Raw genomic sequence first — 16,267 nt, 5'->3', positions numbered from 1 at the left:
AAGGAGAAACTTTAAGAAAAAGAAAAAATATTGATTATAAAAAAGTCGAACCAGGTTAAATCATTAAAAGAGTACTGAATGACACAACAGCGTAATATAAGGCTGAAATTACAATTCAGGTGAGAATAGCCATTACCCAAAAGGCATGAATGCAAGTTACTTACATGTTGATGCAGAACTTGTTATGACCATCCACTGGTAGCCATTGGTACACTCTTCATGAGCTCCATCAGGTATGAAACCGGTGTCCTCAATCTTTTCAGGTAAAATTTCAATATTAGTTTCTACTGTGCCATCAACCTGAACTGCTCTGTGGTTGGAATTATAGAGAAAAGACTCAAACCCTTGATTAGAGTTTGAATTGACTCCTACAGGAATCACGTAACAAACCTTGTTCCCTGGTGCCCTGATGATATGAATTCCCTGTAAAAGAGACTAAATGCTTAATACGTGTTGAATGAAGTGTATGAAAAGTTGGTGTAGTATAATTATAGTCAATGGCTTATTTAATGTTTACTGCTGTTATTATATTAAAACTAGTCACTCATTGATTAGAATACTACAACGAGACACACTTTACTTTATAATTCCTGTTATTTGAAGTTATCTAATATAGTTTTCTTATTATTTATAATATCATTTATCTTCATTCATACTAACATCTATGGTTTTTATATTTGATGCCTGATAGTTATTTCACTACTTTGTTAAACAACTTTGTTATCTTTATAAAAAATACCTAGATTATTGCACTGACTTTTGACAAAAGTGAGATAATTAATGATGATAATTATAACAATAACTACATGCTGTAATAACATAATAATAACAACAATTATGTTAGTGACATTAAAAATAACATGTTTGAAAGAGCCCACCAGGTTTATACTTTTCACATGACTTTTTACAGTGTATGTATTTTCAGACACAAAGAAGAGTATTGCAGAACATAAATATCAAACTAAACACAACACAACAATTAACTCTGTATTTGATTGCATGAAGTGTCTAGACTGCTTTTATTGCTTTTCATTTTGATTGCTTATGATTGCCATCTTTAGTGCTGTGGGCACGAACACTATAAAAATACCATGTTGAAAGAAGAGACTTTTTTATTTGTACTTTGATAAACGATCACATGTTGAAACACGATCAAATTGAAAGAAACTATTTAGACAAAGCAAATGACATGAAAAGAAAATATTTGGTTCACAATTAAATTATGCAATGACGTCAAAATCTTTTAGTCAAGAAAATCCCACCTTTTTATCAAGGTTCCTAGGTTTGTGTATTTTTTTAAACTACTTTTTTTAATTTAAAGCATCATGTATTTTAATGAAATATAGGTTAAAATAAAATATAAAACAAAATATTTTAATAAAATATATATTATATAAAAATTATAATATAAATCCTACATTTTAATAAAATATAGGATGGTAAATTTTATTTTATATACATAATATAGCATCCTATATTTAATAAACGGTTATAATAAGTATAATAATATATATCATATATTAGTATATATATAATGAAAATGTTCAGAAGAACAATCTTTGAATAAAATAAATGTTTTATACAGGTGTCAAGATGTAGGTCATGATCTTTCATGGTTTGTGTCCTCGTTTTTTACAGAGCAGTTAAAGTTTTTCAAATCATTTCAACATACTTGATAACTATTTTGAAAATATAACTGCTCAAACTATAACTATAAACCACCAAACCTAGCTTCCGAGTAGTTGGACTACAAGAGTGCACCACCACTCCCAGCTTAATATATACTCCCGGCTTAATATACTTGATAACTATTTGGAAAATATCATTGCTAGCTGCTTTAACACTTTTCCACCTAATATCTGTTCTCTTAGCAGAGATAGGTATTTTAAACACTATAATGTTCATGGTAAATTATTTATTTGATTTTAGTGGCTAACTGTTGCCTTTTTTGTTTTATGATTGTTCTATAGCATAATCTGTAAAACATTTCTATTTGAAGTGAAATTACTGTCAATAAAGTTACCTATCAATATATATCAAATTATTGATCTTAATTAAAAACTTACCTTGTTAAAGTCATCAACTTCGAAAGAGCCATCAGCTCCCTTGTAGTAAGCAACTCTGGAGTTTTGGTCGTAACTGATGTGTTCTTCTTTCTGACAAGTGTAACTCTTCATTTAGAATAAAGTTTCAGAAGCATTTGCACTCAAAATAGTTGTTACAACATATAACTTAATCTATGCTTAGTTTTAGTGTGAAATACTGAGATTGTGAAGTCATATTGTACATCTTTCAAGTATTGATTACCTCATTGCTTCCAGATGTTACTGTCACATCAGCTTCTATGTCTACAGTTTTAGCCTTTTGCTGAGGCTGGCAACTAGCTTGGCCATGGATAGATAAGTAGATCAGACAACCCACTGTGCCAGTTAGTAGAAAACTTAGTACTAGCCAAGCCAAACCTTGGAAGGAAAACTTGCTCCTCTGTGACGCCATCTAAAGACAATATGCATGTGCTTATTTCTTCAGCTCACAAATCGACACCATTATTCTATGTTAAAGCACATAAATTACATAATATTTTTATCATATGTTTTAATACATAAGAGTCTAGGCTTTCGAATGAGCGATTGTTTAAGATGGGGAGACAGACATTAGTTGATGTTTATATGATTTCCCCAGAGCTTTACCGCATAAATGTTCAATGGTATAGGGTCAAAGTTTGTGACGCCACAATTTTCATATTCGATGTTGTGTGCTCTTACCGCTAATTTTATTGCTTACCGCTTATATTTATCAACTACGATAATGACGGTGGTAGCAGGCGAAGGTAGGAAAAGTCCAGATGAGGATAACGATGAACTCTTTGTTAATAAAATAAAGTATGATATATAACAATGAAACAAAAGCCTCTTTTTGCAGGCTAAGATGAAATGAAATTGTATGGTCCGATTGAACCTCACCAAACCAATGAAAATGAATCAGTGTTATTAGCTTTCCATGTACATATTATTTCTATGATAAATAACTCAGATTCCAAGCACAATACTATGTTTTACCGATGATATTATGCACTAGCCCTCTCTTTTTACTGTGATGTTGAGGGGCACGATTCAGACTAATTAATTTCAAGCATTGCAAGATCTCGCAAAAGTGTGATTGACATATAGTCCTAGGGCCACGCAACTGCAGGTTACAATTTCATCAATGTGATGTCATTACCTTTATCAAAGACAGTACACTTATTAAAGCATAATTAACTAACCCGGAACATATGTTTGTATTGGTCGGGCGTTAGCATGATCCCCGGCATTGTTGATTATCTAGAATCCTAATTTATTACAAGTGCTCTTTGGGTTTAACAGCACCCATTGTCACAGAAAAGTGCAGCCTCGGTGGCAGCGAAAGAGATTGACTACCTAAGGCTAAATAATAATTATGACATCACATTGTTGGAACCGCAACCATGTGTTTTTTTATTGCAGGACATACTTTTGACAGCCTGTTTTTCATAGTTCTATTATTCTTTGTGTATTGAATATAGGCTCATTTGAAAGCCAAGGCGCTGATGTATTGACCTATTTAATAAAAAAGTTATATAATTCATGTGCTTTAAAAAAGATTTTTACAAGGTAACAAATAAATACATTTAAACATATTGAATTTATTTACTTATTTTTCTAAGACTATTGTTGGCTTCATTAGTTTTCACTTATAAATCTATTTTGCATAATACATAGTTTATACATAAATAAGTATGTTGAAAAGAAACCTCTGAACACGTAATCAGAAGCATAACAAACATGAGGCAATATCATAACAACTTTATTATTTTCATTTAAACACCGCGCAAACAACAAGTAACAAAATTTTTACTGTGGAAGGCTAAAATCTGAGACTTCGCGCTGATTATGTCCGATGGGATGAATCATTTATTTGATTGGTTAGCTGTTGCCCTTTTTTTGATTGCTCTGCAAATTAATTTGGTAAACATTTCTTTTTGAAATAAATTTATTGCCAATAAAATAGTATATGAATACTCACTAAGTTTTTTTCACCATCCATCCTGCAGGCTGTTTACCACAAAACTGAACAGTGATCAAATGGCCTACAATTTTATACTCCTGAAGGACTCAACCAGATTGGCTCTACTATATATGGCATGTTAATACTGGATAATGATTTATGCTTATTATGCTACTTGGACTCCCATCCGATTGGCTGGAGCTTACATCAGGTTTTACTGACAGTCTTCTTCTCTTGTCAAGCGCATTATCTCATTAGTAGGTATTTTTAATTTACTGTGTATATAATCAGAGACCTCTACATAACCAGGACAGTTGACTAAAAAAAGTCAAATAAGTATCCCTTACCTCATTATGCCAGTTAAAGTTATTAGAGTAATACATTTTTTTTATCATACCAAGTTTCTCAACAAGAAGAATCTTTTGCTCTCCAAGTTCATCAAGAAGAACACCTCAATCAGACAGCTCTCTCTGTCAGAGTTTTGATAGTGCTTTATAAACACTAATAAAATTAGTCATGACAGAACTACCGATATAACATTCAAACTTATACAGACATGAGTAGTCATAAGGGTCATAAGGGTGTTTGAATTATGTACCCATATATATATATATATATATATATATATATAATATAATTTATATAAATGCTCTATTTTAATATTGAGCACTCTCTTCTAGTGAACTGCAACCTTCTTCTTCATCAGTGTATATATATATACTGATGAAGAAGAAGGTTGCAGTTCACTAGAAGAGAGTGCTCAATATTAAAATAGAGCATTTATATAAATTATATTAAGAACTGAAAACTTTTAAAACATTTTACAACTTAAAGTTTCATGGTTGCTACCATTCATCAGGTAAAATTAAAATGATTTGAAGCTCATATCAGCCATATGAGCTTCAAATCATTTTAATTTTACCTGATGAATGGTAGCAACCATGAAACTTTAAGTTGTAAAATGTTTTAAAAGTTTTCAGTTCTTAATATAATTTATATATATATATATATATATATACATATATAAATATATATCTATATGATATATTGTGATTTGTGAGGTGATCTGACTGCCAGGATATCAAAAATCAAATTGACAAAACTTCATCGCAGTTAAAACACTCAGAAGGAAAAATCATACCAAAGCTCTACCAGCTAGACATTATGTCATGACACAAAGCTCTACCAGCTAGACATTATGTCATGACACAAAGCTCTACCAGCTAGACATTATGTCATGACACAAAGCTCTACCAGCTAGACGTTTTGCCATAACACAAAGCTCTACCAGCTGAGCCGGCTCTGTCTACTTACAATCGTAATAAGTAACGTATAATTCCTGCCTAAGTTTGTCTGAATGGCAAAACTAATTGGCTTTAAAATGATACCAATAGTAGCTATATAGTAGTGGTTTCAACAAAGTTATTAATAATGGAAGCCAAACAAACCCAAAGTTCATGAGGCATATAACTTGTATTGTACCCCTAGATTTCTGAAATGCACCTCCAGGGATACTTGTACCTCAGGTTAGGAACTTGCGCTTTAGTTGATATCAGCTATTATGTTCAAGTTGCAGCATTACAAGTCTTTATTCTGTCAGTCTCTTTGCAAATATATATTTAATAATCACACTTTAACTTGATTTGAGCGTTTTAATTTCGACCAAATTTTATCGATTTTATTCTTGAAACATCCCGGCAATCAGATAATCTCAAACATCAAAAACAATCACAAATGATACAAAAGTAACAATACCTTCAGATAGAATTTACTAAAATGCCGGGCAAGTGCGTGGTGAGGTCATGCGAACTCGAAGAACCAAAGGAGTTGTCACATCATAGTTCCTATTTTAGAAAGTTATACCCATGACAGTCTCAGGTGGTGCTCGAACCTACAAAGAGTAAAACGGGCCTTAAGTTGACAAATGATAAGTTATAGCTAACACATAAGAGTAATTTGGTATTCTGTGCATAGGAATAAAATATTTATTTCATGAGCAAAAAACTGTCACAAGTGTTACCTGCTCAAATAATCTGCCGTAAAACGTCAAAAAGTCAGCCATTCAGCTAATAATCAGCTAAAAGGAGCCATTTCCATCCACCTCTTGGAAGCCACGTTAAAAGCATTGTAAAAAAAGATTGCAGTCTCCTAAAATCAAACCGCAATGCTCAGCTTTAAGCAAAGTGTGTTACCATCTTTACCACACAACAATCTTTCCAAACTAAGAATAAGTTTGTACATAATTATTACACATGACAAATTTTCACGAGGCGTGGGGACACTAAAGTGCTAGTGCATGTTCTTGGTGAACAATTGGTATACCAGTTACCATTTCAGTGTACGAAGCTGATAGTTGAGTGTACAAATACAATTACTATTTCCTTAATTAGCTTAATCCTTTTACCAAACATCCAATCAGGGCTTCGGACAGACAGACAGAGAGACAGACAAGCAGACAGTTGGCTCTTTTTATAATATAAATTATCAATTTAATCACTTAACGTACTTTACTGTAATTGCTTACTACACAGTCAAAAAAAAATGGTGTCTACGAAGACCGTGGGTATAAGATTTTTCAAGTTTTTACAGTTAGAAATACACCAATCTATTATCTTTGCTTAATGTCTAGCCAACAATGCCAATGTCAAGGCTTAGTGCTTTCCTGACTGGCAAAAACAGTCAAACCAGGCTCTGCGCCCACAGCCTAAGCTATCTGGCCATTTGACAATTTCTGGATATATACGTCAATGCAGGTGATCTAATCTATATTTGAGTAGCTCAGACTACCCACACTGCCAACTAGTAGTAGTAAGCTTAAAAACGCTAAAGTCACACACTGAAAGGAGAACTTCCCTATTTGTGTCAAAGAACTAGGTGACACTTGTAAATTGTAGCAGACCTGTTTTGAAGGTCAACAGCAGTGGTCTTTTTTGAATTTTAAAGAAATTTATTATCAACTATATGTTACCCATAAATAGCTTTAAGCAATTAGAGTTTTTCATGTACAATAAACTAGCTATTCTCAAGGTATTCATCTTTTCCAATGTAATTTTGCCTCATAACCAGTGGGTTGGCTTAAACAAATGGTTTAAACCACACGGTTTAAACCAATTGTTTAAACCGAGTGGTTTAAACCCGGTTTAAACCAGCCCGAAAAAACCGGTTTTTATGATTTTCGGTATTTTTACTATTTTTTGTGAAAAACATAATATTTTAAGCTCCCAGTGGTTCATGTGCAGTAGAAATGCAATTATATGTAATTATCAGCTGTGGAAGTTTATTTAGGACATAGTAGTAAATTGATGGTAGAGCTCAAGTTGAAACTACATGAAATCCAGGCACAACAATGAATTAGCGGATTTCATTTTCAATTGGTTTTATCAAGTGATATGATGATCTCTTTACTGATGAAATATAAAAACCATGTAAATTTTAATAATCCAAACATCATATCTAATAATGAATGAATACTTTCTTAAGTTTGGCCAGTGAAAAAGGATTGCTTATAATTAGAAATTAAAACAATAAAGTCCTTTTGGGCAAAAGCTTTAAGTTTGCAAACTAATATTTCATTTATTGGGCACTAGCCAAAGTCGTTGGATTGTTAGAATTCAGTTTAACGAGTTTGTTGTGTTTTGAAAGACAAAGGTTTTAAGGCAAACTAATAGGTGTGCTGTCGCAATGCGAGATCACGCAGATAGGCTTAAAGCTCACGTAGCAAAATGTCAAGCTGAAAACACCAATTCAGACAGTGATGCTAGTACTCAGGTGATAGAAGTTGAGTCATCTGCCACTGCTCCAAACACTAGCAATGCATCTGCATTATGCTCTGCTCTACACTACCACATGACTAATCACTGGGATTAAAGTTCCTACTAATACATAGAGCTGTATGTACAATATTCACTTTATGTGATAAGACTTCTGCTCTGTATTTCATCGATCATGTTTGATTTAAGACTCATTCTGAAATTTCTATATGTTTTCTCTCTTTTTTCCCTTAACAACTCCCACAGTACCATTTTTAACAGATGATTCCAAAATTAATATGTATGTTCAATACTCAATCATGCAGCTATAGTAAGTGATGTTAATTAGACTTAAAATTGCAAAAAACCTTGGTAAAATTATAAAAACCATAAAAACTGGTTTAAACCGTAAAAACTAGTTTAAACCAAAAAAACCTGGTTTTTGCGGTTTTTTCATATAAACCGTGTTTTTTTCCAACCCTGCTCATAACCATGATTTATTTTTATTGGCAGCTTGCAAACCTTAGACATCAGGTGAGGCAAATGGTGACTCACTCCTGGACGGCTGCTGAAAGTTTCCTCTTATATGCCAAACCCATTGACTTGCACCAAGCTCAGTTCTTTGCCTAACACAGCAGCAATTTTGGAGCTGACCATACTCTTCAAGATGGTATCTTTCAGCCTGAATATCTACATGTTTACTCCATGGTGCAAATGTTTACACTTGCAACTTGGCGTAAACATCTACATGTTCCTGTCATATTGGACTTTGCTGTGAACCTTGCTAACTTTACCATTTTTGAAGCCCATTTTGATTTTAGAATATTGATGATATTATATTGATGCCCAACTGGATGTTCAGTAAAAGTGCTTTCAAATGCTCGGCTCCGTGAGCCTACATATTAGACGCACATACGAGAAATTTGGACTCCAGTCACGATCTCCTCTTGACAAAAGTCGACGTATATGTGCATGCATGTACATGTATGTGCATGTACATATATGTGCATGTTCATAAATGTGCATGTACATAAATGTGTGTGTCAATGTATATGGTTATACAGCCGTGAACATGACTGTACAACATAGATCATGTACATGACTGTACAATTTGCAGTCACGTAGCATGGTTTATTATAAGGTGAACACAGCTGTCTGCACAGAATAGCTGTTTTGCAGTATTAACGGCTGCAAATTGCCATGTTTTCTAGACACACTCTTATTTATTCTTTGCTTTAATTAAGGAAGTTGAATTGTGGTCATGAATGGCAATTTGCTGACTCTGCAGGTTGACAATGGCGCTTTAGCTACACTAAACATGGACACCTGAAACAAGACATGATAGCACCATATTCTTACCATGAATAGTGTCAGCGCAAAAGCTGTTGTAAATACTGAGTGACATGACAATATTTTGAGTGATGTCAAGATGTAAGATTTTTAGCCTGAAAAGCAATGCTGTTGCTTAAAAAGAGTGTTCAGATGGGATAAGACATAGTCAAGTGTTACATTTTATAATAAGATACAACCAAGTGTTACAGTATATGATGAGACATAGTCAAGAGTACAATCTATGATGATATCAAGATAAGTGTACAGTATATGATAAGATATAGTCAAGTGTTACAGGGTTTGATGAGATATAGTCAAGTGTGACAGTATATGATGAAATATAGTCAATTGCTACATTATACGATCAGAGATAATCAAGTTTTACAGTATACGATAAGACATAGTCAAGAGTACAATCTATGATGATATCAAGATAAGTGTACAGTATATGATAAGATATAATCAAGTGTTACAGGGTTTGATGAGATATAGTCAAGTGTTACAGTATATGATGAAATATAGTCAAGTGCTACATTATACGATCAGAGATAATCAAGTTTTACAGTATACGATAAGACATAGTCAAGGGTTACAGTATATGATAAGATATAGTAATCTGTAACGGTAATGATGAGATATTGTCAAGTGTTACAGTATATGATGAGACCTAGTCAAGTGGGACAGAGTATGATGAGATAAAGTCAAGTGTTACAGTATATGATGAGATAAAGTCAATTGTTAGTGTAAATAAGGAGATATAGTCAACAGTTACAGTATCTGATAATACACAGCCAACTTCTATTGCATCCGATAAAATCTAAGTTTGTATTCAACCAATTTGTTTCACAGTGATTGCTAGCATTAATGCTCAGCCCTGCCAATACGCAACATATTTCAAGAATAACTATTTATTTAAAATTATCCATCAGTTATGAAACTCTGATTACTGTATGACAGTTAAATTTGTCATTTTATATTGTGAACCGGTCATGCAATGAAACCATGCATTTTATCACAAGCTTAAATAAAAGTTAAACATTATAAGAAAATATCAGATGAAAAGTGTCAAAGCATATTTGGATGCAAAAATTGATGTTGATTAGTATTAGCAAAATAATATGGTATCTCCTCACAACGTAAATCAAATAGTTGTTATGGTTTGACAATCAACTATTCTTAGATGACATGCCAATGGTTAGGATTCATCTTGAGAATCAACTACCCAGTCCGGTCGGTCACCTTCTAGGTAGACACGATAACAAAAGTCAAATTCGGCGATTTCGAAGCAGCTTTCGTATAAGCCATTGCCTAGTGCGTAGGAAAGAAAAAGATAGCAGTATGTGCATTCAAGTCCATCTTCGGCTTCCCTCTTTACCTTGCCATTATCTGCAAAAAGATTTAACTCTTAAATAGTGAAGCAAACTTAATAGAAATCTAAATTAGAATGTAGAAACTAAAATCATGATTTCAAGTATTAAAAATAACTAGCCGACAATATGGAGAATTATTATTATTGGAAGCATTTAAGCTGCATAACCATGAGAAGGAGAAACTTTAAGAAAAAGAAAAAAAGATTGATTATAGACTAGAAATTCCCCTGTCATACAGCCCACGACCAAAGTGATATTGGAAAGAAGAAATGGTACTGATGGTTGAGAAATGCAATATTAGCAGTCAAATAGGATAACTGCAATGGTAGCTGTAATGTACTGGGTGTGGGTGTTATTATATACAACAAATAGCAATAATGAAAGAAAAAGATTATATGTTTATATCTCTCCTCCTGTAAAAAAAAGAAATGCAATATTGGCCAATATTAGAAGTAAAATGCACTGATATTATTAGAATGACCAATATTATTTATATAGTAATAATAAAACACCAATGCACAATTTTGTTTAAATTTCAAAACGGCATAGCTAACAATATCACGAAGTTGTGATATTTATATAAATTTTTAGAAAATCTGTACTACGTAGTCATTGTTCTGTAGTCATCCAAACTTATAATCAATTATTGCAATAATCTCATTGGAACCGTTAGAAAAAATATCATCGTCATGCCTTTACTTACACTGCGTTAGATTTTTAGAAAGTCTGTACTACGTAGTCATTGTTCTGTAGTCATCCAAACTTATAATTAATTATTGTAATAATCTCATAAGAAACGTTAAAAAATATCATCGTCATTTGCTTTACTTATACTGCGTTGGACATCAGTTAGAATGGGAAAGTATTCAAATGTGTCGGCAAATGAAAATGAAAAAGTTGAAATCGGCAAAAATGAAACGATTTCTGTACTCCTATGTTAATTGCCAAAACCTTCGGCAATTCGACAATGCTATAGACTGGTGAAAATTGCACGTTATTTTTTCGTGAAATGCGCAAGACTTTATCGTTCTTTTATCTGTCGCTCGGCGTTTCAATTTCCGGTCTTAACTTTTATTAAACCAAGCTTTTCAAGCGTTTTGTGGCGATATTCGTCCAAATTAATCTGTCTATTTGTGTATAATCCGATCAGATGGGTAAGTTTTAAGATATTATCGAAGGTTTACAAAGACTTGGTAACATATTTAAATAGGTTTAAATATGTTTTGTAACGTTATTATACTTTAACGACTTTACATTCCGATGCTTAAATTTGTTGATGAAATTTCTTGACAAGGGTTCGTGTCATTGTTGATGAATAATTTTCGTAAGTTGTGTGCACATGCATTTATCATAAAAACTCCCCCACTTTGCTCCGCTCGTTTGGTCATGGAAAAAGTCGAACCAGGTTAAATCATTAAAAAAGTACTGAATGAGACAACAGTGTAATATAAGGCTGAAAAGACAATACAGGTGAGAGTAGTCACTACCCAAAAGGCACGAACACAAGGTACTTACTTACCAGCTGATGCAGAACTTGTTATGACCATCCACCGGTAGCCATTGGTACACTCATCATGAGCTCCATCAGGTATGAAACTGGTGTCCTCAATCTTTCCAGGTAAAATTTCAACATCAGTTTCTATCGAGCCATTAACCTGAACTGCTCTGTGGTTGGAATTATAGAGAAAAGACTCAAACCCTTGATGAGAGTTTGAATTGACTCCTACAGGAATCACGTAACAAACCTTGTTCCCTGGTGCCCTGATGATATGAATTCCCTGTAGAAGAGACTGAATACTTAAAACATGTTGAATGAAGTGTATGAGAAGGCGTAGTATAGTCAATGGCTTATTTAATGTTTATTGTTGTTATTATATTAAAACTAGTCACTCATTGATTAGAATATTACATTGAGACACACTACTTTATAATTCCTGTTTCCTGAAATTATCTAATCTTGTTTTCTTATTATTTATGATATGATTTATCTTCATTCATACTAACATCTATGGTTTTATTACTTGAAGCCGGATAGTTATTTCACTGCTTTGTTAAACAACTTTATTATCTTTATAAAAAAATACCTATATTATTGCACTGACTTTTGACAACAGTGAGATAAGTAATGATAATAATTATTACAATAACTACATGCTGTAATAATAACAATTATAATAACAACAATTATAATAACGACATTAATAATAACATGTTTGAAAGAGCCCACCAGGTTTATACTTTTCACATGACTTTTTACAGTGTATGTATTTTCAGACACAAAGAAGAGTATTGCAGAACATAAATATCAAACTAAACACAACACAACAATTAACTCTGTATTTGATTGCATGAAGTGTCTAGACTGCTTTTATTGCTTTTCATTTTGATTGCTTATGATTGCCATCTTTAGTGCTGTGGGCACGAACACTATAAAAATACCATGTTAAAAAAAGAGACTTTTTTATTTGTAATTTGATAAACGATCAAATGTTGAAACACGATCAAATTGAAAGAAACTATTTAGACAAAGCAAATGACATGAAAAGAAAATATTTGGTTCACGATTAAATTATGCAATGACGTCAAAATCTTTTAGTCAAAAAAATCCCACCTTTTTATCAAGGTTCCTAGGTTTGTGTATTTTTTTAAACTACTTTTTTTAATTTAAAGTATCATGTATTTTAATGAAATATAGGTTAAAATAAAATATAAAACAAAATATTTTAATAAAATATATATTATATAAAAATTATAATATAAATCCTACATTTTAATAAAATATAGGATGGTAAATTTTATTTTATATACATAATATAGCATCCTATATTTAATAAAATGTTATAATAAGTATAATAATATATATCATATATTAGTATATATATAATGAAAATGTTCAAAAGAACAATCTTTGAATAAAATAAATGTTTTATACAGGTGTCAAGATGTAGGTCATGATCTTTCATGGTTTGTGTCCTCGTTTTTTACAGAGCAGTTAAAGTTTTTCAAATCATTTCAACATACTTGATAACTATTTTGAAAATATAACTGCTCAAACTATAACTATAAACCACCAAACCTAGCTTCCGAGTAGTTGGACTACATAAGTGCACCACCACTCCCAGCTTAATATATACTCCCGGCTTAATATACTTGATAACTATTTGGAAAATATCATTGCTAGCTGCTTTAACACTTTTCCACCTAATATCTGTTCTCTTAGCAGAGATAGGTATTTTAAACACTATAATGTTCATGGTAAATTATTTATTTGATTTTAGTGGCTAACTGTTGCCTTTTTTGTTTTATGATTGTTCTATAGCATAATCTGTAAAACATTTCTATTTGAAGTGAAATTACTGTCAATAAAGTTACCTATCAATATATATCAAATAATTGATCTTAATTAAAAACTTACCTTGTTAAAGTCATCAACTTCGAAAGAGCCATCAGCTCCCTTGTAGTAAGCAACTCTGGAGTTTTGGTCGTAACTGATGTGTTCTTCTTTCTGACAAGTGTAACTCTTCATTTAGAATAAAGTTTCAGAAGCATTTGCACTCAAAATAGTTGTTACAACATATAACTTAATCTATGCTTAGTTTTAGTGTGAAATACTGAGATTGTGAAGTCATATTGTACATCTTTCAAGTATTGATTACCTCATTGCTTCCAGATGTTACTGTCACATCAGCTTCTATGTCTACAGTTTTAGCCTTTTGCTGAGGCTGGCAACTAGCTTGGCCGTGGATAGATAAGTAGATCAGACCACCCACTGTGCCAGCTAGTAGAAAACTTAGTACTAGCAAAGCCAAACCTTGGAAGGAAAACTTGCTCCTCTGTGACGCCATCTAAAGACAATATGCATGTGCTTATTTCTTCAGCTCACAAATCGATACCATTATTCTATGTTAAAGCACATAAATTACATAATATTTTTATCATATGTTTTAATACATAAGAGTCTAGGCTTTCGAATGAGCGATTGTTTAAGATGGGGAGACAGACATTAGTTGATGTTTATATGATTTCCCCAGAGCTTTACCGCATAAATGTTCAATGGTATAGGGTCAAAGTTTGTGACGCCACAATTTTCATATTCGATGTTGTGTGCTCTTACCGCTAATTTTATTGCTTACCGCTTATATTTATCAACTACGATAATGACGGTGGTAGCAGGCGAAGGTAGGAAAAGTCCAGATGAGGATAACGATGAACTCTTTATTAATAAAATAAAGTATGATATATAACAATGAAACAAAAGCCTCTTTTTGCAGGCTAAGATGAAATGAAATTGTATGGTCCGATTGAACCTCACCAAACCAATGAAAATGAATCAGTGTTATTAGCTTTCCATGTACATATTATTTCTATGATAAATAACTCAGATTCCAAGCACCATACTATGTTTTACCGATGATATTATGCACTAGCCCTCTCTTTTTACTGTGATGTTGAGGGGCACGATTCAGACTAATTAATTTCAAGCATTGCAAGATCTCGCAAAAGTGTGATTGACATATAGTCCTAGGGCCACGCAACTGCAGGTTACAATTTCATCAATGTGATGTCATTACCTTTATCAAAGACAGTATACTTATTGAAGCATAATTAATTAACTCAGATATGTGTTTGTATTGGTCGGGCGTTAGCATGATCCCCGAGCATTGTTGATTATTTAGAATCCTAATTTATTACTAGTGCTCTTTGGGTTTAACAGCACCGATTGTCACAGAAAAGTTCAGCCTCGGTGGCAGCGAAAGAGATTGACTACCTAAGGCTAAATAATAATTATGTCATCACATTGTTGGAACCGCAACCATGTGTTTTTTTATTGCAGGACATACTTTTGACAGCCTGTTTTTCATAGTTCTATTATTCTTTGTGTATTGAATATAGGCTCATTTGAAAGCCAAGGCGCTGATGTATTGACCTATTTAATAAAAAAGTTATATAATTCATGTGCTTTAAAAAAGATTTTTACAAGGTAACAAATAAATACATTTAAACATATTGAATTTATTTACTTATTTTTCTAAGACTATTGTTGGCTTCATTAGTTTTCACTTATAAATCTATTTTGCATAATACATAGTTTATACATAAATAAGTATGTTGAAAAGAAACCTCTGAACACGTAATCAGAAGCATAACAAACATGAGGCAATATCATAACAACTTTATTATTTTCATTTAAACACCGCGCAAACAACAAGTAACAAAATTTTTACTGTGGAAGGCTAAAATCTGAGACTTCGCGCTGATTATGTCCGATGGGATGAATCATTTATTTGATTGGTTAGCTGTTGCCCTTTTTTGATTGCTCTGCAAACTAATTTGGTAAACATTTCTTTTTGAAATAAATTTATTGCCAATAAAATAGTATATGAATACTCACTAAGTTTTTTTCACCATCCATCCTGCAGGCTGTTTACCACAAAACTGAACAGTGATCAAATGACCTACAATTTTATACTCCTGAAGGACTCAACCAGATTGGCTCTACTATATATGGCATGTTAATACTGGATAATGATTTATGCTTATTATGCTACTTGGACTCCCATCCGATTGGCTGGAGCTTACATCAGGTTTTACTGACAGTCTTCTTCTCTTGTCAAGCGCATTATCTCATTAGTAGGTATTTTTAATTTACTGTGTATATAATCAGAGACCTCTACATAACCAGAACAGTTGACTAAAAAAAGTCAAATAAGTATCCCTTACCTCATTATGCCAGTTAAAGTTATTAGAGTAATACATTTTTTTTATCATACCAAGTTTCTCAACAAGAAG

At 32.5% G+C, this 16,267-nt stretch overlaps 1 protein-coding gene across 1 annotated transcript in view; it reads right to left on the bottom strand.

Moving 5' to 3' along the window:
- The window catches only part of LOC137404931 (uncharacterized), a 95,928-nt gene extending 80,029 nt beyond the window's left edge, over positions 1–15,899 (bottom strand). Inside the window, exons 1-8 of the mRNA XM_068091159.1 lie at positions 15,870–15,899; positions 14,134–14,322; positions 13,893–13,982; positions 11,997–12,255; positions 10,330–10,493; positions 2,308–2,496; positions 2,067–2,156; positions 301–423 (exon numbers count right to left, since the gene is read on the bottom strand). Coding sequence (XP_067947260.1) covers positions 301–423; positions 2,067–2,156; positions 2,308–2,496; positions 10,330–10,493; positions 11,997–12,255; positions 13,893–13,982; positions 14,134–14,322; positions 15,870–15,890 — 1,125 coding nt within the window. The 5' untranslated portion in view covers positions 15,891–15,899. The remainder of the gene's footprint in view (positions 1–300; positions 424–2,066; positions 2,157–2,307; positions 2,497–10,329; positions 10,494–11,996; positions 12,256–13,892; positions 13,983–14,133; positions 14,323–15,869) is intronic.
- Between the last annotated feature and the right edge of the window lie 368 nt (positions 15,900–16,267).

Source organism: Watersipora subatra, chromosome 9 (genome assembly GCF_963576615.1).
Source record: "Watersipora subatra chromosome 9, tzWatSuba1.1, whole genome shotgun sequence".
In the NCBI taxonomy this organism is placed as follows: Eukaryota; Metazoa; Bryozoa; class Gymnolaemata; order Cheilostomatida; family Watersiporidae; genus Watersipora; species Watersipora subatra.
This window is presented reverse-complemented; position numbering and strand designations above follow the sequence as displayed.